Here is a 22,095-nt window from a genome sequence, read left to right on the forward strand (position 1 = left end):
ATATCTCCAATTACCCACCAGAAACCCAGAAGAGGAGCCTGTGGCTCAAAGTGGTAACACACTAGCCTTGAGCAGAAAAGCTCAGGGAAAGCAACCAGTTCAAGCCACAGGATTGGCACAGAGAGACAGACAGACAGACAGACAGACAGACAGAGAGACAGAGAGAGAGGAAGAAGAAGGAGGAGGAGGAAGAGGAGAAGAGGAAGAAGAAGAAGAAGAAGAAGAAGAAGAAGAAGAAGAAGAAGAAGAAGAAGAAGAAGAAGAAGAAGAAGAAGAAGAAGAAAAAGAAGAAGCAGAAGAAGAAGAAGAAGAAAAAGAAGAAGCAGAAGCAGCAGCAACAGCAGCAGGAAGGAGGAAGAAGAGGAGGAGGAGGAAGAGAAGGTGGTAGAGGAAAGAAGTTTCTTAGCAAGGAATGGTGGCTCATATCTATAATCCCAGCTACTCAGAAGGCAGAAATCAGAAAGATTGTGTTTTTAGATCAACTGAGGCAAAAAATGAAATTCCCAGCCGGGCGCTGGTGGCTCACGCCTGTAATCCTAGCTACTCAGGAGGCTGAGATCTGAGGATCGCGGTTCAAAGCCAGCCCGGGCAGGAGAGACCGTGAGACTCCTATCTCCAATAAACCACCAGAAAACCGGAAGTGGCGCTGTAGCTCAAGTGGTAGAGCGCTCGCCTTGAGCTGAAGAGCTGAGGGACAGCGCCCAGGCCTGGAGTTCAAGCCCCACGACCGACAAAAAAAAAAAAAAAAATGAAATTCCCCATCTCAACTAACAAGTGGGGTATGGTGGTTTAAGTCTGTAATCAGCTATTCTTGAAGCACAGGTAAAAGAATTTGGTCTGAGTGTATCCTGGGACAAAAAAGTGAGACCTTATCTGAAAAAAAACAAAAACTAAAGTTAGGGTTGGAGGTATGGCTCAAGTGGGACAGCACTTGCTTGACAAGTAGAGGCCGTGAGTCAAACACCAGTACTACAAAACAAACACCAGTACTACAAAACAAACACCAGTACTACAAAACAAAGCGCTGTGGGGCGTTCGTAGTGATAAGGTAGGGAGGCATCAGAAAAAAGGAAAGAAAGTCAAGTTGTGGCCTGGGCATCTGGTCAGGGGCATTATCCACGGAGAAGAGTCCTGGCCATTTCTGGAGTGTCTTCATGTCTCTACTTATCTGAGGTGCTCTAGGATCCCTGCTTTGAAAAAGGGTCCTGGTTAGCCCAGTGCCAGTGGCTCATGCCTGTCATCTTAGCTACTCAGGAAGCTGAGATCTGAGGATCTTGGGTCAAAGCCAGCCTGGGCAGGAAAGTTTGTGAAACTTTTATCTCCAATACCACCAGAAAACCGGATGTGGCGCTGTGGCTCAAGTGGTAGAGCGCTCACCTTGATCTGAAGAGCTGAGGGACAGCACCCAGGCCCAGAGTTCAAGCCCCACAACCAACAATAACAGCAACAACAACAAAAAAAGGGTCCTGGTTACTGGAAAGGATCTGGTGAGATGGGGGAGCTGCCTGGAAATACACAGTGTGAGTAGGCTCTCAGCAGGGTGAGTTCCCCTTGCCTGGCGAGATGGAGTTCCCTATGTCCTCCTGCCAGAGGTCGGGAGGGGTTTGACCTCTGCTTTGTGAAATCCTCACGATCACTGCTGGATTGGTGGAGCTGTGGAAGGATGGTGGGTGGTGTGCCAGCCAGTTACTCAGCTTTACAAGGTTGTTTTTTGTTGGTCATGAGGCTTGAACTCAGGGCCTGGGTGCTGTTCCTAAGCTCTTTCATTGCTCTAGGCGAGCGCTCTATCACTTTGAGCCACAGCCCCACTTCTGGTTTTCTGGTAATTAATTGGAGAGTCTCATGGACTTTCTTGCCCAGGCTGGCTTTGAACCGTGATCCTCAGATCTCAGCCTCCTGAGTAGTTAGGCTGGCTCTTCACAAGAGTTCCTGCAGATCTGGGACCAAGATAAGGGCAGGAACAGGAGGGCTGGGGCTGGGGCTGGGGTACCCCTGAGTGTGGCCAGAATGAGGGTTTTTTTTAGTAACCTGTTAACATTCTGTGTTTGGAGTTGGGGATGCAAAATTCCGGGTGCTGGGTCTAGGATCCCTGATCCCAAGTTCAGGGTTCAGGGTCCCAACAGGGGTCTGGGCCTGGGATTTGAATCACTATGGAATGAATGGGTGAAAGCCGAGTCCGGAGCTTTGGGTCCATGGAGATGCGGAGTCCGGAGATGTGGGTCAGGATTGTAACCCAGGCCTGGGAGCGATGTCGGGGTCGGCGTGCTGAGCCGGGGTGCCGGCGCGGTCACAGCCTGAGCCGGGGGCCCGCGGCGAGTGCGGGGGACCGGGCCGGGGCCGGGGGGCGCGGCTGCGTCGGGGCGCGGACCGCAGCGTCCAAGGTCGGGTCTTGAGGGCGTTCTGGGGCCGGGGCGGCGGGCGGCGGGCGGCGGGAGGGGTCCTGGTCGGTCCCGGTGCGGAGTCGGCGGTGACGTCCGGAGATGTGGCCCGAGGGCGCGGGGTTCGGACCCGGGGTCCCGGGCGGCTCCGCCTCCAGGGGGCGCCGTCGGCCGCCCGCCCGCCGCCCGCCCGCCCGGCCCCTCGGCGGCTCGCTGGCGCTGTGCGCGGCAGGCGGGGCCGGAGGCGGCGGCGGCGGCGGCGGCGGCGGCTCCGGGGCGCGGGCGGCGGCGGCGGCGCCCGGACTGCAGTCCCGGCGGGAGCGGAGCGCGGAGCCGGCCCGGGCCCGAGCCGGCGCCATGGAGCGGCGCCGCCTGTGAGCGGCGGCGAGCGGAGCCGCGGGGCGCCGAGCGGGGCCGGGCGGGGCCGGGCGGGCGCCGAGGCCGAGGAGCCGCGCGGGCCGCGCCGAGCGCCAGCGGGAGCGGAGCGGAGCCTCCGGCGGCGGCGGGAGAAGCAGCGCCGCCGCCAAGATGGCCGACCTGGAGGCGGTGCTGGCCGACGTGAGCTACCTGATGGCCATGGAGAAGAGCAAGGCCACGCCGGCCGCGCGCGCCAGCAAGAAGATCCTGCTGCCCGAGCCCAGGTGAGCCGCCGGGCCGCGACCCCGGCCCGCCCCGCCCCGCCGCGCCCCGGCCCCCCCGGCGCCGCGCGCCCCCCGCGCGCCCCAGCCCCGCGCCCCGCGCCCCCCGGCCCCGGGCTGCTCCCAGCCCCGCGCCCCGACCGCGCCGCCGCTTCCTGTGTCTCGCTGCCGGCCTGGTTCGCTGTCAGCCCCGCGCTGCTGCCCCCTCCCCCCGGGCCTGCCTCCATGGACCCCTCCCGCCCGGCTCCTGGCACCCCTCCGCCGCCCCTGCTCCCAGAGCCCCTGTGGGGGTCTCCACGACCCGCGGGCCGCTCGTGTCCGTGCGCCGATGTGTGGAGGCTGTTTTTGTTTGGGGGGTATTTTTTGAGGGCGGGGGAGACAAGTCTTCCGAACTCTTGCCTTCTTCTCTGATGGGGGTCACCGTCCGGGGGTTGGGTTTGCCAGTGCTTTCGGGGGGGGGGGCCCGTGGTGATGGAGACCGTGGTGTACCGGTCCTCCATGCCTGGGGTTGGCTCGCAAGTGGGGAAGCGCTTCCTCCGTCCCTGGCGTGCGGTGCCCTCCCCGGGGCTGCTGCTGACCAGGGCAAGTCCCTGCACTTCACAGCTCTTGGACCCAGGCTGGCAGGCACTGATGTCATCCGTACCTGGTAGCAAAGTTTTCACTGAACAGGACACGGGTGCCAAAGCGGACAGGACGTTCGCCATAGCTGCAGCTTGCCCTGCGTTTTGTGGTAGATGGAGTGTTTTCCCATTTGGGGGATGCACGGTGGTGTGGGTCCCCTCGGGATGGGAAGGTGGTAGGACAGGTATGGGGTTGGGTCCGAGGAACAGGTGGGGAAGTTGATGCCCCAGAAGCTAGTGATCTGGCCACCACATCAAGATCTCCAGCATCTAGTACTAGATTCTAGTTTCTCTGCTGTGGTCCAAGCTGGGGCCTAGATGTCCTGCATCTGGGTGAACAGATGGGGACACGCACTGGCGGTCTTGTGATTTGAAGGTTCATCCCAGCAGTCCTCCTTCGTGCTGGAGAGCTGCCTTGCTGGTGCCCAAGTGGCCGGGGACTGGGCCTGTGCTCACTGCCAGGGTCTTACCATGGGACGTTGCTCAAGTCCCTTCCTGTTTCTGGAACTTGATTTTCACCTCTGTGAAGTTGGATGGTGTGAGCTAGGGCTGAGCCTCTGGTGTCCTTGGTCTTGGAAGCAGCAGTGCGGCTGCCTGCGGGGCCGCCCTGCTCAGCCCGCACCACCCCCACCTCTGTGCCTGCTTACTGGGTTTCAGATTGACTAAATATGAGGCCTGGGAGAAGAAAATGGTCTGTGTTTTGAGAAGACCGTTGCCCTCCCCCTCCTTTTTTTTCTAAGACGTTTGCAATCAGATTTCTCAAAACAGGAACCAGATTGACTGTCAGCCGGGGCTGCTCAGGGAGCCACCACAGTTAGACCCAGTGAGTTCTGAAATGCCAAGGCCACGAAGGGGGGAAGGGGATTCAGGTCCAGGGCAGTGAACAGTTCTTGGTGACTGCAGCCTGGAGACCCTTCTGCGAAGTGTAAGGCGGAGCTTTTTCTAGAACTCTCTGTGTTTGGGTAATCTCTCCCCAGCATGCATCACTCCTGATGGGCCCCGCCTTGGGTCGGCTCTTCAGGTGTGTTAAAACCCTGAGAAACAAGCTCTTCCTCTTTGTCTGTGCCCTTTTCTTCCTTGGTGGTGGTGGTGATGTGATAGGAGTAAGAATGGAAATTATAATAATTTATTATTTATTTTGACATCTGTCATCTCAGTTGATCCCCAAACCAAACTTGTGAGATTGCCAAAGCCTTGCCTCAAGTGTAGTAGTTGCTTAAGAATACCAGGGCTGTGTGATGTCTTATCTCATCCTGAGTCGAAACCAGGTGGCTGTGGGTTTTAGGGGAAGGGCAGGCAGCACCGGCTCTCATACAGGGTCACCATCTGCAGCATGGTATTGAGCAAGTTGCTGAGATCTGTTGAGGCCAAGAGCCTCTAACGCTGAACATGATCTGCACAGACCTGAGGCTCGCAGGCCTCCTGGGCTGGAGAGCAGGCGTGTGTGCTGCATGCCCTTGGCACAGGTGCCTTCTGCCCATCGTTACGATTGTGCCTCACTTCTGCCCAGGACTTCCCAAGTCCCCTTTCCTTCACTGAGTCCTCACAGCGGTGGCAAGCAGGCCCGGCAGGCCAAGGCCTTGAGAGCCAGAGTGAGACTTGCCTGGTCACAGAGGAGCCCTGCCTGGGGTTGGAGGTTGTTTCTTTTTTCTTTTCTTTTTTTGCCAGTCCTTGGGCTTGAACTCAGGGCCTGGGCGCTGTCCCTGAGTTCTTTTGCTCAAGGCTAGCACTTGAGCCACGGAGCCACTTCTGGTTTTTTTCTGTGTATGTGGTACTGAGGAATCGAACTCAGGACTTCATGCATGCTAGGCAAGCACTCTACCACTGAGCCACATTCTGGAAGTTGTTCCTTCAATTAGGCCAGTGCGGTTCCCTACTGCATGTTGTCTCTGTCCTCCTCACCCTGTACACCTCTGCCCTTGTCCACAGTTTGTGGGATGGGCCAGCTGACACCCCTTGTCTGGGTTGCTGGGGGTGGGTGGATGGGGTGGGTTGAACAGCAGGGCAGCCCTTGGGGTCATCTACTGTCACAGTTTAGCCCCCTCCCTGAGGGCTGAAGTGGAAAACCAGCACGGCTAGTGCAAGGAAAAGAAGTCAGAGCTGCACACTGGTCCCTCCCGACTGGAACCCTAGCTACTCAGGAGGCTGACATCTGAGGATTAGGTTAGAAGCCAGTGCAGGCAGGAGACTCGGTGGAGCTGTGGCTCAAGTGGTAGAGCACTTGCCTTGAGCAGGAAAGCTCAGGGATGGCACCCAGGTCCTGAGTTCAAGTCCCAGGACTGGCATGAAAAAGAAGGACAAGAGGAGTGAGTTCCATGTCAGTTACAGTCACAAGGTCAGGGTCAGGCAGAGAGGCCGCGTTGGTCACCATGACAGTGCCATCAGGATTTGTTCCCACCTTGGAGTGGTCCATCTTGCCCGCCTCCCCGTGGCTGGTACCCAGGCTTGTGGCTTGGCCAGAGCTCTGCTAGCATCACAGCTCCAGTTTCCCAGGGCTGGGGAACAGGAGCAGTTGGGCATCATGCCACTGTGACTTGGCACAGGGCCTCCCCTTCTGTCACCCATAGAATTTGAGGAAACAGACCCATTCCCCGACTTCTCACAGGAGGAGGCAGCCGTGCGGGCTGGAGACCTGGCTCCCGTGTCTGCTGCGCCAGTTCACATGGGACCCAGGCAGGTCCCTTCCTCTGACCTGGCCTGCCTCCCTCCCCAGGAGCTCCCGGTGCCCCTCTGGCTGGAAGGGTCTGTGGTCTGGGCCTCCTGGGGAGGAAGTGCAGTCTCCGTTTCCCGGCAGCAGTCTCAGTCTTATAATTATCGTCATTTGCTTAATATGACCACGGAGGCCTCGTGTAATTAATCTCTAGGCTCCGGGTTGCAGAGCCCTGTCTGGGCGGTCTCAGGAGGTTCCCCTGCCCTCCCTGGTGACAGTGGCAGCCCCAGATGCCCCATGTCGGAGCCGAGTGCCTCTTGCAGCCTCTCAGCCCCTTGGCTATTTCCTGGTCCCTCCCCCACTGCAGGCGTCCTCCTGCTGCCCTCCTCCTGCTGCCCTCCTCTCGCTGGCTTCCCGCTCTCCTAGACCCTGCCACTCTTCCTCTGCTTGCTGCTGCTTCTTCATTCCTGATAGCTCTCCCCCCCCCCACCCCAGGACTTCCTGCCTCCATCCGTGGGGGAGGGGCTGCTTTCGCCCTTCTTCCTCCCTTCACTTCTCCATCCCCATGCATCCCTTACCCACCACGTTCCACTCCAGCAGCTGCCTTCTCCCCCTGCTGCCCCCCACCCTGCCCCCCAAACCAGAGTATCTCTGGGGTAGTCTCTCTCTCCCTGCAGGCCTTGCAGGCGGCTGCTGCTCCCTAGGATGTCTTTTCCCATCTGTCTCCTCTCCAGAGCTAGGGTTTCAGGGGCTTGCCATTAAGTCGCTGGCTCACCCGCCCTTGCTCCTCAGTAAATGGATTTGAAGGGAGCGTGAGCTTTACAGGTTGGGATCCGTGCTCAGGAATCTGGGCTCTGTCAGCCTGGGAATAATGTGTCCTATTAATGCACAATCCGTCCCTCGTAGTAAATTTCTGGTGACGTCAGGTGCAGCACGCTGCACTCTGCAGCAGCACCTCCTCCCAGGGCCCAGGTTCAGGGCACGTGAGCCCGGGTCCCCGGTAGGTATGGGTGGTTTCCAGCTACCTGCGCAAGGCTGTTACGGAGCAAGCAGCAGGAGCCAGGAGCGTGTGATGGTCTTGGAGGAATACACAGCCCCCACCATGCCTGCCCCATTTTCCTCAGCGCAGTCCCCGCTCCCCGCCGACTCCCAAGGTCACTGTTCTCCTCCGGATAGTTACACTTCACGCCATTTCTAGTCTGTTTCAAACGAGATGTTAAAAGTAAGGCATTCGGCTACAGCTTTCCTGTAAAACAGCATCTGGTGTCTGCATTGCTGTTTATTGCAAAGGGCAACACAGATGCCGCAGAAGTGGGTGTTGATGGCGGCGTGGGAGGGGCAGTTCTCACGGGAAGCCAGGGTGGAGGTGGAGGACAGGTCCCGCGTGGGAACTGCAGGACCAGGAGCCCTGGAACTCACAAGATGGCAGACAGGTGGGGGGCACCGTGTTGGTGTCATGTGCCTGCTGTTTGATCACGCCACCCAAGTGCCTCTTCCTGCGCGTCCTGCAGAGGAAGCTGGGAGTCTGGGTTTCTGTAGCTGTTGGCCGTGGGCTGTGCGCACAGGGCAGCCAGCGCGCGCTGCGCTTTGCCGTGGCTGTTGGTCTCTCCCATTTGGTAGTGGCCCCATGCTTAGGTCCAAGGACACTGTCAGCCCCAGGGACAGTCATTGGGAAATAATCATAAGAAACCCCAGGGGGGCTTCCTCCTGCTGCTTCCCTCTGTGCCAGCTTTCCTTGGAAATGCCCCAGGGGGCACCTCAGCTTCAGCTTGTGAACTGTTGCTTACCAAAACCCAGGGGTCCCCAGCAAGGCCACCCCAGACCTGTCCGGCTGGAGGCCAGCGGCCTCTGCCTTCCCAGCACTCCCATGGAGGGAGACCAGCATGTCTCTGGGTGGGTTTGGAGGTTTCCTCTGCTCACCAAGGACCATGGGCCCTTCCGGTGCACAGACGCTGCCCTGAGCTTGTGTGCAAGCCACCGTGAGGGACCTAGACAACCTGTGAGGCCACTGAGCCACAAGCACCCCATGGCACCAGAATGCACTGGAAGTTCTGCCCCACAGTCTGCACCCCCTTCCCGCCTGCTGTCCTGTCGCCTCAGTCTCTGCTGAGAGAGGAGGTCGTCCTCCTGCCCCCAGGACCAGGCTGGCCTGCTCTGCGGAGCCCTGCCAGCGCCTCAGCTGCAGGGTGCTGGGAATAGGGGGCGGGCACCCCTCTCCTACGGCTGTGGCCGCCCACCCCAGCATCAGACACCTCTGTGCCAAGCGCCTTCCATCCTTGGACAGGGCATGTATTACCCTCCCCCAGGGGGTCACTTCCAATGTGGCCTGGGTGAGAGTGTCACTTAACACAGAGCAGTCGCACTTTTCCTCAAAAGCCTGACTTCCACTTGGGTGCCCATGGACAGATATTGATGAATTTGGAATTTAACTTGGAACAGGTGAGGTTACTCCAAGGGCCAGAGATGAGACATTTCAGCCGCTCAGCCCGGGGCCGGCCGGTGCTCAGCCTTTAGGAGGCCCCTTCCTGTGGGTTCCTGGCAGGTGTGGAACTCAGACCTGACAAGACTGGTTAACATCGGCTCATGTTCTAGAAGTTGTGGCACAGGCTGTGAGTGAGCTGTGGGGTGTCAGGATAAGGGCTTGGGCAGCGCTGCCCTGGGGCCTGGGAGACAGATGGGACCTGGCAGGGGTCCAGTAAGCCTGGTACCTTGGGAGTGTGCCCTGCTACTCCGTCCTCTCAGGCCCCCTAGTCTGCAACTCAGTGTGGCAATTCAGCATTGCCTTAACACCGTTGATCTGCAAACAAGGAAGCTGGACGTTCAAGTCTGTGACCTCTCGGGGAGCTGGGAGAACCGTGTGGAGCCTGGCCAGCTGCCGAGCCCAGGGGCCTCAGAGGTCTCCCCAAGAGATGGGCGCTCCCGTGCCCTCATGTCTGACTACAGTCAGGCACCTGGTTCTCTCAATGATCTAGAGTAGATCGTGGGAGTCACGTGTCCCAGGGTGTGGGGTTGTTGACCTGGATTAGGGGCAGAGATGCCACTCTGGGCATGTCACCTCTGCCGACTCTGCCAGAGTCAGGGAGAGGGTGCTAGAAACAAAGGTGACCCAGCCCAGAGGCTGCCTCCACCTCCCATGCCGGCCCATACTTGCCAAAGCAGGAGCTTGCCCTCGTGACGTTTTTCTTACCTGCCGCTCCCTCGGCCACCAGCCCTGTGGGGATAGACAGGAAACCCTAAAATTGCTACTTTGGGGGCCTTCCCTTCAAGGACTCTGCTTAGGCCTGACTTTGTGTTTGGTTGCGGGGGTGGGGGGGTTATTTTATTTAAAAAGACATCTTTCTTTTTAAGGAAGAAAATGAAGTGCTGTGGGCCCGGGAAGAATGCCGTGGCCATGCCCAGGCGTGGCTTCTGAGGGGAGGGCAGCCTTGAGCCGGGGGTCCTGGCTCCTGCCGTGCCCTGGGCCTGGGGGCAGCGGAGCCCTGGGGTCCATGGCTGTCACTGGCAGGGTCTCATAATATACATTTGCTAGAGGCCGCCTGTGTGTGTGTGTGTCCAGGCCCCAGCCTCCCTGAGCTCCTTGGTGGCCAGGACCTCCTACCAAGCTGGCCTCACTTTGCCAGTTCCCAAGAGGCTAGTCTGGGGTAAGGAGGGCTTTCCAAGACCACTGGGACCCGTCTCCCTGCCATGTCATCTGTGTCCCCGACTAATATCCCATATCTCCCTTCCAACCACCACCATGCAACAGTGACTTCTGTGATATTTTTCCCCCTCACTGCTTTTTTACATCCCCTTCCGTGGAGCAAAGGGTCCCAGAACACAAGAATCCGGTTTAGAAGCAGATTGGCCAGGCTGGGCTTGAGGGGTGTTAGAGGTCGAACTCCCTGGGGTCGCCTTCCAGGTCCCAGGGCTCCACAGCCCAGGGTCTTGGCACCTCCACAAGCCTTAGAGGAACTGCTTGAGGGCCACCCAGGGCTCCAGTCAGCAGTCTGGGCCCAGGCTGTGTCAGTATCATGTGAGCAGCTTCTCAGTGGGACCTGCTGAGTTCCGCCAGTCTTGAGTCCCTGTGAGGTTCCCGAGGCGGGGGATGCATATAACAGGGGGGATGGTATAACAGTGTGAGGACCCCAGGAGGGGAGGATGGGCCAGCATGGCCGTGGGGTACATGGCCTTGGAGCCCCTCTTGGTTTGTAAAAAGCAGCCTCACTTTCCCAGAGGGGATTGGCTCTGAGCTGGCAGCGTGGACATCCTGGGGTCTTTGGGCCCCTGAACCTGGGCTGATGGCTTCTCTTTCTTTTCCTGGCTAGATACCAAGGCGTGGTAGAAGGGGGATGACGAGCTGTTGGTCAGGGCTCTACTTCCTGTAGGAGACAGCTTTTGGAGTTAGGGACTTAGGCTTGCTGCCCTGGACACAGCCTAGCTCTGGAGACTCCCTGGCACCTGAGATCCTGCGCTGCCCTGGGCCCATTGCTCTCTGTCCCGTGGGCCTCTTGCTCATCTTTGGACTGCCTGTTTTTACCTGTCCCCACCTGTCCCCACCTGCCCTAGGCTCTGCCATCCTGTTGTACTTTAGGAACCCTGTGAAGTTCTGCCTTCTCCACACAGCCCCTCCCTACCAAGGGCAGAGCCTCCCGGGCTACCAGGGCCTGCTCCAGGCTTTGGCACCTGTTCTCAGCTATCTCAGACCTGAGGCTTGCCTGAAGGGGCCAGGCTGGATCCCACAGGTCACACCCAGGGTCTTGTGTGTTCCCAGGCTACAGACCTGGCTGGCTCATGCTGTTCCCAGAGACAGGGCAGGGGGGACAGTGCCAAGCACCAAGAGCCCTGCTGTGCGGCCTTCATCCTCATGAGCTGCAGTCTCTGCATTGGAGGCCTGCTGCTGGCCCTGTCATGCTCCGGGGCCTTGTGAGCAGAACAGGCTGGTGTGAGAGCACAGTCCCCAGCCCCATACACACTTCACCTGGACAGGCGTGAGCCACGGGCACCCTGCTTTTTTTTTTTTTTTTTTTTTTGTCGGCTGTGGGGCTTGAACTCTGGGCTTGGGCACTGTCCCTGCGCTCTTCAGCTCAAGGCGAGCGCCCTACCACTTGAGCCACAGCGCTATTTCCGGTTTTCTAGTGGTTTATTGGAGATAAGAGTCTCACGGACTTTCCTGCCCAGCTGGCTTTGAACCATGATCCTCAAATCTCAGCCTCCTGAGTAGTTACGATTACAGGCATGAGCCACTGGCGCCTGGCTTTTTTTTTTTTTTTTTTAACTATTTTTAAGTTGAGATACAATTTGTATGATATAAAATATAAAATCTATCAAATTTAGATATACAGTTAGCCAGGTTTTTGTTTACCCCTTAATACCCATACATCCCTATGTGTGGGAAGTAACTCCGCACCCCTTCTTCACCACGCTGGTCCCTGGCACCCCCAAATCTGTGCTTTGTTGATTGGCCTTTTCTAGATGGATGGAAGAGGCTAAGGATGGAACCCTACAATCCATGGCCTTTTTGTCTTATGCAGTAGAGTGCTTTCAAGGCTCATCCATGCTGTGGCATGTGTCAGGGCCTCGCAACTGAGCAGGGCATCAGAATGAACAATCTGCCATTGTGAGGATGTGCCACGTTTTGTTTATCTGTTCATCCACGGATGGTTAAGACCCGGCTGCTGGGATTTGGCTAAGTTCCCAAAGCCAGCACAGCAGCACTGGACCAAGCTTGTGCAGGCAGTGGGCCTCAAAGCCAGGGGCTATCTGCTGGCCACTACCTTGGGGGCAAGATAAGAGAGTAGGCCCAACAGATGGGGTCACTCCCTGGAAGGGGCCAGGACGTGGAGTTGGAGAGTGCCCTGACTCGGGCTTCTGGACAGGGCAGCGCCTGCAGCCTGGGGACCTTAGGGGCCTCTGCTCACTGTGCTCCTCTGCCGGCAGCATCCGCAGTGTCATGCAGAAGTACCTGGAAGACAGAGGAGAAGTCACCTTTGAGAAGATCTTCTCCCAGAAGCTGGGTGAGTGAACCACAGCTCTGCCAGCCTGGGAGCCCCCCAAGGAGGACTCTGAAGTTGGCTTCCTGCCAACACCCCTAACTCCCCCAGCTGACTTGGGCCATGTGCCCCTCTCCCAGGAAGGACCCTCCCCCTCCACTCAGAGTCCTCCAGGTGGCTCCAAGGGCTGCTCTGGGTCAGGCGGTGACCCTTGCGTCCTAGCCCCTGGCTATCAGCCCTGGGAGGCCCCGTGGTGGGGGTGGGGGTGGGGGTGGGGGCCAGCAGTCTTCCCAGGCCGCCAGGGAAGTTCCTCCTTTGGGGTTTTTGTTTTTGAGAGTTGCAGCTTCCCCTTGGCTAAGCCACAGCTGCTCTGGGCCGTTGGTAGAACTGACAGGAAGAGGCGGGGCGTTTCCTGTGGCGCCTGCCTAGCTGTGGTTGGCCCAGCCCCGCCCCCCATGGGCCACTGAGCAACCTGCCTCCTCTGGGCTCCTCCATCCTTCCTCCCTGTGTCTGGAAGTTTCATGCCATCAGCACCCTTTCCCCCCCCTTCTCCCCCCCCCAACCCCCCCCCCGCCCCGACCCAGAGGGCAAGCTTGGGGTATGTTTAGGGAAGCAGCTGTAGCCATGCTCAGTTCTGATTTAGCTTTCCCAGGGCAGGAGCTCAGCTCTGAACTCTGGAGGTGGCCTGGCGCAATCAGGCCTTGGAGGTCAGCTGGAAGAGTTGGAGTGACGGGGAGCATACAGCTTGGGTTCTAGGCTTGGGCTGTGGCAAACTGGGCAAATTGTCTCACCTCTCTGAACTTAATGCTGTCCTCCTCTGGGAAAGGGGACTCAGGGACCCCCTGCCCACATACCACAGCGACCAAGGAGGTGGATCTAGTGAGCACTTTGCTCTGTTGACAATTCACTTGAAAGCACTGTATTACAAGTCCAGGCTGAGGCTCAGGTTACGACTAAAGTAGACTATAGAGCACTTTGTTTGTGGTTCTGGTTTCAACCCTAATAAATAAATTCTAAAAAAAGAAATGAAGCTAGGTGCTGGTGGCTTCTACATATAATTCTAGCTACTTAGGAGGCTGAGATCTGAGAATTGTGGTTCAAAGCCAGCCTAGGCAAGAGTCTGTGAGACTCTTATCTCCAATAAACTACCCCCCAAAAAAATCCAGAACTGGAGCTCTAGCTCAAGTGGTAGAGTGCTGGTCTTAAGCAAAAGAAGCTTAGGGACAGGACCCAGGCCCTGAGTTCAAGCCCTAGAAATGACACCAAAATAAATAAAATAAATAAATAAATAAATAAAGCCCAGCATAAATGCCAGCACCTGGAAGCGTAGGTCTTTGATTCTATTAAGACAGTTCCCCCAAAGAGGTGTGAGAAACCACTAGCACAACACAATTACCCCTGTGGAACTAGAGCACGAGGAGGAAGCAGAGCGGCCTTCAATCTGCTTTGTTCTCTGGCAGTTGCTCTGGGCTCGGGCTCAGTTCCTGCTCTCTGCTCCAAGGCTTCCCCAGGCACCTGCCCCTGGGTCAAGGAGCCTCTGCCACCTGCCTGACAGCTCTCTCTAAGCCTCAGTTTCCTCAATGAGACTTGCCCTCCTGGTCAGGGCTCTTGTCAGATATGAGGGGGCAAGAACAGGACAGGGATCCTCCCTCACAGCTGCCTCCCTCCTGCTGCAGCCTGACCTGGCCCAGATGGCCTGGGCCTCTGGAGGCCCTGGCACTGGCTCTTTGCACCCGATAGCCCTCGGTGGATGGTGTCACTCACACAGAGGAATAGGGGCTGTGCTGCAGTCAGGCCCAGGGCTTGGCACCATGCTGGGCTCCTGATGGCACCAGCGCCCTTCCTCTCTACCTAGGAGGCTTACCATTTCCAGCTGTGATCTGCAGAAGCAGATTCTAGGAAAAGGGTAGCAGCCTCGAACCCCAGCCTGAGGTCCAGGCATCTTTGGGTTGACAGCCACCTTGGTGGCCATGTTGGAAGCCTCTGTCTGAGGTAGAGACATCATCTGCTGCTGCTTTAGACAGTTCTCCTCAGAGCCCCCTAACCTGCTCCATCTGTGGAGATGGGACAGTCTCTGAGAGTCCCTGATTGTTTTCAGGGTACCTGCTCTTCCGAGACTTCTGCCTGAACCATCTTGAAGAGGCCAAGCCCCTGGTAGAGTTCTACGAGGAGGTGAGGTGGACGGGCTGCGGGGAAGGGGAGGGGCTCGGCCTCGGCCTTGGCCTCGGCGCCGCTTGCCCTGCTGGATGCAGACCATCTATGGGTCCTACTTTCCAGATCAAGAAATATGAGAAGCTGGAGACGGAGGAGGAGCGCGTGGCTCGCAGCCGGGAGATCTTCGACTCCTACATCATGAAGGAGCTGCTGGCCTGCTCGCATGTGAGTGTCAGGCCAGATCCTCCTCAGGCCACCACCACGTGCTGGCTCCAAGTGACAGGGTTAGAAGGGAAGAAAGGGCCCTGTTGAGGATTCATGGCCCCCTCTGTCTTTCCCAGCCCTTCTCAAAGAGTGCCACGGAGCATGTCCAGGGCCACCTGATGAAGAAGCAGGTGCCTCCGGATCTCTTCCAGGTATATGCTAGACTCATTTCCTCTGGGCCCCACACTGCCTTGGACTGTCCAAGGACAGAAGCCTGGGAAGCTGGGGATGGAGCCTGGGCCAATGGTCTGAGGGGCTCAGTCACCAACTTCCAGTTTCCTCCGTAGCCCTACATTGAGGAGATTTGTCAGAACCTCCGAGGGGATGTGTTCCAGAAGTTCATTGAGAGGTGAGTGAGGCTCGGCATAGTAGAAAGGCCAGAAGCCGCCTGTCTAGGCTAGGAGTGGGAAATGGGGCAGGTCCCGCGCTCTTCCACGCTCAGCGGCTGGGGTTTTCTTCCTGCTCCCACCTTTGCACCAGGCTGCTCAAAGCCAATCCCCGGACAACCTCAGTCTTTCTCTCCCACAGACCATCTAATACCTTGGCAAGGCGTCTCCCCCCCCCCCCCCCCCCAACCTGGGCTGAAGAACATCAGGGCAGAGGCAGGTCTGGGCGTGAGAGGACATACTGCTCCTCCTGGCTTGCACAACCAGTGTGAACAGACTGTAGGCAGATCTAGGAAATGACTTTTTGTTGTTGTTCATCCTGCAACTTGAACTCAGGGCCTGGACACTGTCCCTGAGCTTACTTGCTGAAGGTGAGCACTCTTACCACTTTGAGCTACTTCTGGTTTCCTGGTGGTAAATTGTAGTCTCATGGATTTTCCTGCCTGGGTTGAGATCCTCAGATCTCAGCCTTCTGTGTAGCTAGGATTACAGACGTGAGCCACCGGTGCCTGGCCAAAGTAACTTTTTTTTTAGGGGGCTAGCTGCCCAGCCATGGAGTGGATGGCTTCACAGGGACTGAGCTCTGTGTGGTTGGAGGTGTAGTAACAGCTCAGCAGTGAGACATGGTGGAGGATGGAGTAGCAGGAAGTCATGGTGGACTGGAGACCTGTCTTAGCTTCTCTGATCCCAGTAGGACTCTATGGCTCAGTGGCCAAGGCCAGGGCAAGCCAAGCCACAGAGGCCCAGAGAGTTTCCATATCCACTTTCCCGGGATCTCAGGGAAGGGCAGAGGCTAGATAGGTTCATGCTGGCCTTGTTCTGTCTACTCTGAGACCCGCCTGAACCTGGTCCTCATCTCTTTCAGTGACAAGTTCACACGGTTCTGCCAGTGGAAGAATGTGGAACTCAACATCCATGTGAGTGGTCTGGGGGCACTGAGGTGGCTGGGGAGCCGGGGGGTTGCGGGGTAGGGAACGGGGGTGATTCAGGGCTCTGGGGAGCTGGGGAAGCCAGGCCTGGGACAGTGGGAGTCGATCAGAGCTCTGCCTTTAGCACCACAGTGGTGGCTCTGGGGTCAGTGCCAGGATCATAGTGGGAGGCAGCTTTGCAGGTAGAAGACCCTGGCACAGGGTCTGCCCCTGCTGCTCAGGCGCTTCTGCCCTGGAGCTGGGCCCAGGCACCCTGCCGTGACCCCAGCTCTTGCCACCCTGCAGTTGACCATGAACGACTTCAGTGTGCATCGTATCATCGGGCGCGGGGGCTTCGGCGAGGTCTACGGGTGCCGGAAAGCAGACACCGGCAAGATGTGAGCATCCTGCCTGGCTGGCATGGGGTGGGACGGACGAGGGAGGGGTCAGGCTTCTAGATCCTAGAGGGCCCTGTGCAAAACCGCTGTGCAGTGCCCCCTTGCCCCAGGCTCTGTCCAGGGCTCATACCTTGTTCTCTCCCTCTTCCTGTGGGTTCCTTGGGAACCCCTACCTGCCAGCACCCTCTGCCCTCTCGGAACCCCTGGTTTATGTCACATATGTGTCCTGCACCTAGTCTTCCCCACAAGTCCCCTGAGGCAGCTTGGAGCTCTGCCTGGCATGGGGGATGGACTGTAGCTGACCCTCCTCTTCCCCAACAGGTACGCCATGAAGTGTCTGGACAAGAAGCGCATAAAGATGAAGCAGGGAGAGACCCTGGCCCTGAACGAGCGCATAATGCTTTCCCTCGTCAGCACTGGGGTGAGCTGGGCAGCCAGGTGGGCCCCCAGAGCAGCCTTTGGCGAGGGGCCCTGGGCAGCGTCTCTAACCACCCACTCCCCCCAGGACTGCCCCTTCATCGTCTGCATGTCATATGCATTCCACACGCCAGACAAGCTCAGCTTCATCCTGGACCTCATGAACGGTGAGTGCGGTTGTCTGCCCCGGGTGAGCTTTGGCCCAGACCAGAGCCCGAAGCTGAGTGCCTCCCCGGGCTACCCCCTCCAGGCGGGGACCTGCATTACCACCTCTCCCAGCACGGGGTCTTCTCGGAGGCCGACATGCGCTTCTACGCCGCCGAGATCATCCTGGGTCTAGAACACATGCACAACCGCTTTGTCGTCTACAGGGACCTAAAGGTAAAGGCCCCCAGTCTTCTGCACACTTGTCACCCTCCCCTCTGCCTCCTCACCCTTCCTCTGAGCCACTTTCTGGGTTCAGGCTGTGATTGGGCAAAGGGAGGAAGAGTCCACCTGCGGCCTGGTCCTTGGGCACCCATAGTTCTATCCATGAAAACACTTCACTGGTCTCCTGCCTGTGGCAGGGCGGGTAGCTCACTGGTTTCCTCCACAGCCTGCCAATATCCTTCTGGACGAGCATGGCCACGTGCGCATCTCGGATCTGGGCCTGGCCTGTGACTTCTCCAAGAAGAAACCTCATGCCAGCGTGTGAGTGCCCCGCCATCCCTGCCCTTCCCGAGTGCCTTCCCCACACCCACTCACAGCCTCTGCTCCCACAGGGGCACCCATGGGTACATGGCTCCTGAAGTCCTGCAGAAGGGCGTGGCCTATGACAGCAGCGCGGACTGGTTCTCTCTGGGCTGCATGCTCTTCAAGTTGCTGCGGGGGTGAGTGGGCCTTGCTCCGGGGGACCAGATCAAGAGTCCCTCTTCTCCACGCTGGGGAGGAAGCCCAGGAGAGGAGCCTTTGGCTGCCTGGGCCTATACAAGTAGCACCACCCCTCCTTCGGGACAAAACTCATTCATTTCATGCTTTCTACCTCAGTTTCTCCATTCTTGTTCTTTGATCTTCGTGTTTGGGCCTTTCTTACCTAGGCACAGCCCCTTCCGGCAGCACAAGACCAAAGACAAGCACGAGATTGATCGAATGACGTTGACGATGGTGAGCGTAAGGGTCTCAGTACTGGGCCCCAGCGGGGCTGGGATCTGCAGAGGGTGCGAGGGTCGTGGAGTTTCAGTTCTCATCAACCAGCAGAGCTCTCTAGCCATTAATCTCCTTTTGTGCCCTGTGGTGCGGACGTCTTGTCCCTTACAGTGTTGCCTAAGCTCCCACTTGCTGGGGCCAGTCGAGAAGCCTGCGCCTCTCCCTAGTGGGCCAGCGCTTCTGCCTTGCCTCTGCTAACCTGCTTCTCCTCCCTGCAGGCCGTGGAGCTGCCTGACTCCTTCTCCCCAGAACTCCGCTCCCTGCTGGAGGGCTTGCTGCAGAGGGACGTCAACCGGAGGCTGGGCTGCCTGGGCCGTGGGTGAGTGCCCTGGCCAGCCTGTCCAGGGCCTCTGGCTGTGCCCCTTCATCCAGAGGCCCCTCCCTATTTTGGAGAGCTGCAAGCGGGGTCACAGCCGGCCTTGTCTGGTGACCTCAGGTGGCAAGACTGACTGAGTACAGAGCTGCTGGAGCTGGCTGGGCACTGGCTTCCAGAGGCCCCTGTAACAAAGATGAACCAAGACGAGGACAACCCGAAGAGCAGTGTTTCATGTTTGTGGATAGCTGCCAAGTGCAGGGCAAGGTGCTGCAAGATTACCAGTGTTAGAACTCGACAGCTCTGTGGTGTGGCAGCTGCTGGGCTCAATGTTTAGGGACTTGCCCAGCATCACACCGCCAGAATGGCGGAGCCAGGAGTGAATCCTAGGCCCCACGGCCTGGCCTTAGCCTGACTCGGGTGCTGCAGAGCCCTCCTAGCTAATGGGCATCTCCCCACAGGGCTCAGGAGGTCAAGGAGAGCCCCTTCTTCCGCTCGCTGGACTGGCAGATGGTCTTCTTGCAGAAGGTAAGGGTCAGTGTGGGGCTGGGAGGGGCGCCTGCAGCCCTCCACCGTGCTGACACCTGACCTGCTCTGTGCAGTACCCACCCCCTCTCATCCCCCCACGGGGGGAGGTGAATGCTGCCGACGCCTTCGACATTGGCTCCTTTGATGAGGAAGATACAAAAGGAATCAAGGTACTGCCCCTTGCCTGACCGCATGGAGCCCTGGGCCCAGCTTGGGTGGGCTCTTGTCCCTCCTCTGCCCCTGTGACACTTCATGCCAGCCCATGCCACGGGCACTGCTTCTCTCCCCAAACCTCCCTGGGGTTGGCAGGTGGGCCAGACCTTCCCTGCTCCAGGGTCCCGGGCGGGCAGTCCCATGGCCGATGATATTCTGGCACCTCTGTCCGTCCACATGTGTCTGCCCTGTCCACCTCATAAAGTTACTAGACAGCGACCAGGAGCTGTACCGAAACTTCCCTCTCACCATCTCCGAGCGGTGGCAGCAAGAGGTAGCTGAGACCGTCTTCGACACCATCAATGCTGAGACGGATCGGCTAGAGGCCCGCAAAAAAGCCAAAAACAAGCAGCTGGGTCACGAGGAAGGTGAGGCTCTGACCTGAGAAGCAGCGGGTGTACTGTGCGCTGCAGAAATGAGGAGCAGGCCGGGGTCAGGGAGCTCACCTGAATATTAGCCAGCAAAGGCTGCAGGGCTGAGCCTGGTGTTGGCTCTCATGGCAGACTACGCCCTGGGCAAGGACTGCATCATGCACGGCTACATGTCCAAGATGGGCAACCCCTTCCTGACCCAGTGGCAGCGGCGGTACTTCTACCTGTTCCCCAACCGGCTCGAGTGGCGGGGAGAAGGCGAGGCCCCGGTAAGGACTAGTGCCAGGGCTGGGTGCTGGCCTGGGGTGTCCGCTGACCTGCCCTCACACCCTGCCCCGCCCTGCAGCAGAGCCTGCTGACCATGGAGGAGATCCAGTCAGTGGAGGAGACACAGATCAAGGAGCGCAAGTGCCTCCTGCTCAAGATCCGCGGGGGCAAGCAGTTTGTTCTGCAGTGTGATGTGAGTGGGGGTCCTGGGTGCAGGCGTGGGTGTGGGCCGGTGGGCACTGCCCGAGCTGACAGAGCCTGAGTGAATGCAGAGCGACCCCGAGCTGGTGCAGTGGAAGAAGGAGCTGCGCGACGCCTACCGCGAGGCCCAGCAGCTGGTGCAGCGGGTGCCCAAGATGAAGAACAAGCCACGCTCGCCCGTGGTGGAGCTGAGCAAGGTGCCACTGATCCAGCGTGGCAGTGCCAACGGCCTCTGACCTGCCCGCCCGCCTGCCACCTGCCCGCCTTTTGTAAACCTCTAATTTATTTTGTCGAATTTTTATTATTTGTTTTCCCGCAAAGCGGAAAAGGTTTTATTTTGTAGTTATTGTGATTTCCTGTGGCCCCAGCCTGGCCCAGCCCCCAGGGAGGGGCCTGCTTGCCTCGGCTCCTGCTGCCACCAACTCAGCCACTGTCCAGTGCCCTTTGCCCCAACTCCTGGGCTGCCCAATCCCAGTGTCTTCCTGTTGGGGAGAGCAGCAGCCCCCCAGCAGCCCCCCGCCCTTCCCTGGGGCGAAGCCACATGGAGCTGTGCCACTTAACTCTCCAGGCTGGGCTCTGCCAGTGGCCTGGCCGAGTGGCCTAGCATTCCCCATCCCAGGGGAGGGCACAGCGTAGGGATGCTACTTGAACTTTCCCACCATAGCTCCTCCTGTGACAGGGACAGAGCCCCACCTGTCCTGTGCTTTGGCGCCTGGTGAGGAGAGAGCCCTTGCCTCTCTGGCCCCTGAAGCCTTCTGTAGTGACTGGGGTTCCTGGGCCGTTGTTCAGACTAAGTCCCTGTGTCACTGCTGCTCCCATCCCCTCTTCCCTGGACCCTGTGGGGCTTGGCAGCCCCCTCGTCCTCTCAGTGAGTGCCCAGGGTTAAGGAGCACAGAAAGGCATCTGAGGTTTGGGCTCGCACAGCCTAGCCTGGCTCCTGGGTCTTCGCAACCCTGGGCTGGGTGAGGCTCCTATGCCCAGGACCACAGTAGGCCAGCCTGGGCAGGAGGGTGGCACAGCAAGAAGGGGGCCTGCTGGGGCCAGCCCTCCTTGCCCCAGCGAATGTGTCCTCACCCTTGGCTGTCCAGCCCCACAGCCCACGTCCTGTCAGTGCCACCGCCCATGGCGCCACCTCGCCACCGCATGCCCCCTCGTGCCAGTCGCGCTGCCGTGTGTGGTGTTGCGCCCTCTCCCTGGGCCGGGTCAGTGCCCCCCCCCTTGTCTACTCACTCCCGGGGCGTTTCTTTGCCGATTTTTGAATGTGATTTTAAAGAGTGGAAAATGAGAATATGCGTTTTTATAAAAAATGGTGCCTGACCCCTTGCTGTCTCAGACTCTCCTTGTACCTGGTGACCGTTTTCTGCCGGTCCGGCCCTGAGGAAGTCTTGGTGACAACTCATCACTGTGGCCTGGCCTCCAGCGTGGCCTTCTCTTTGCCTCCCCCCCGTTCCCAGCTGCCCATGCGCTCTCCTTGTTACCCCTTTTGCTCCCAGGATGAAAGGAAGTCTGGCTACCTCCCAGGTGAGGATACACTTGTGGCCATGTTTGGACTGACCGGGGCCGTCTCTGCCTTGCTGAGCACCCCATGTGTCAGGTGGTATGCTGAATGCCTACTCCACCCCAAAAGGACAGCCCCACACTGGCACCTTTCCTTGGTCATCTCTGGCTTTGGTCACTCTTGCCTCACTCTGCAGCCCCCAGCACCTAAGGGGTACCCAGCATCACATGCCTCTCAGTCAGCTTCCTTTCCCCATGTCCCTGCCTCCCGGCCCCTGGGTGATGGGGCATGGGACAGGTAGACCTGCTAGACCAGGCTGAGGCCAGAGCGCAGCAGAGGGGCAGTATGCACCGGAGGAAGGCTGTCCTGGGGCACCTGCTGAGGAAGCAGCCTTGAGCTGGGCCTCTAGCATTGCAGTGGGCGTTGGTGCAGATGTTTTCTTAATTCAGGAGGGGTCGGTCACTCATGAGTGGCTCAGGTCAGTGAACCAGGCCTGGGCCCTTGGAAATAGCAGATGTAACCTAGTACAGAACCCTGGTGTACTTGACTGCAACACGGAACTAAGAACAGACTTGGAGGCAGAACTTGCTGAAGGGTCGGAGCAGGGCTGGGGTCATGCAAGCTGGCTCTAAAACAACTGACTGGTCACTATGCAGGAGGAATAGAGAAAAGCAGAGGACAGGAGACAGTGACCTGGACTTAACTGCTGCTTCTAATTAGGGAAGACATCCTCAGCA

At 58.4% G+C, this 22,095-nt stretch overlaps 1 protein-coding gene across 1 annotated transcript; it reads left to right on the top strand.

The window, feature by feature from the left end:
* Nucleotides 1–2,787: 2,787 nt before the first annotated feature.
* LOC138824358 (beta-adrenergic receptor kinase 1) lies at nucleotides 2,788–21,177 on the top strand. The gene is made up of 21 exons (XM_070018202.1): nucleotides 2,788–3,019; nucleotides 12,203–12,279; nucleotides 14,354–14,427; nucleotides 14,533–14,634; nucleotides 14,751–14,825; nucleotides 14,961–15,022; nucleotides 15,925–15,976; nucleotides 16,274–16,365; nucleotides 16,687–16,786; nucleotides 16,871–16,949; nucleotides 17,033–17,163; nucleotides 17,378–17,472; nucleotides 17,544–17,651; nucleotides 17,859–17,925; nucleotides 18,186–18,286; nucleotides 18,742–18,808; nucleotides 18,883–18,978; nucleotides 19,227–19,389; nucleotides 19,525–19,661; nucleotides 19,739–19,852; nucleotides 19,932–21,177. Exons 1-21 carry the CDS (start codon nucleotides 2,907–2,909, stop codon nucleotides 20,094–20,096), a joined length of 2,070 nt encoding a protein of 689 aa, XP_069874303.1. The 5' UTR covers nucleotides 2,788–2,906; the 3' UTR covers nucleotides 20,097–21,177.
* Nucleotides 21,178–22,095: the final 918 nt, after the last annotated feature.

This window comes from Dipodomys merriami, unplaced genomic scaffold (assembly GCF_024711535.1).
Source record: "Dipodomys merriami isolate MVZ:Mamm:240054 unplaced genomic scaffold, mDipMer1.0.p SCAF_128, whole genome shotgun sequence".
Taxonomy (NCBI): domain Eukaryota; kingdom Metazoa; phylum Chordata; class Mammalia; order Rodentia; family Heteromyidae; genus Dipodomys; species Dipodomys merriami.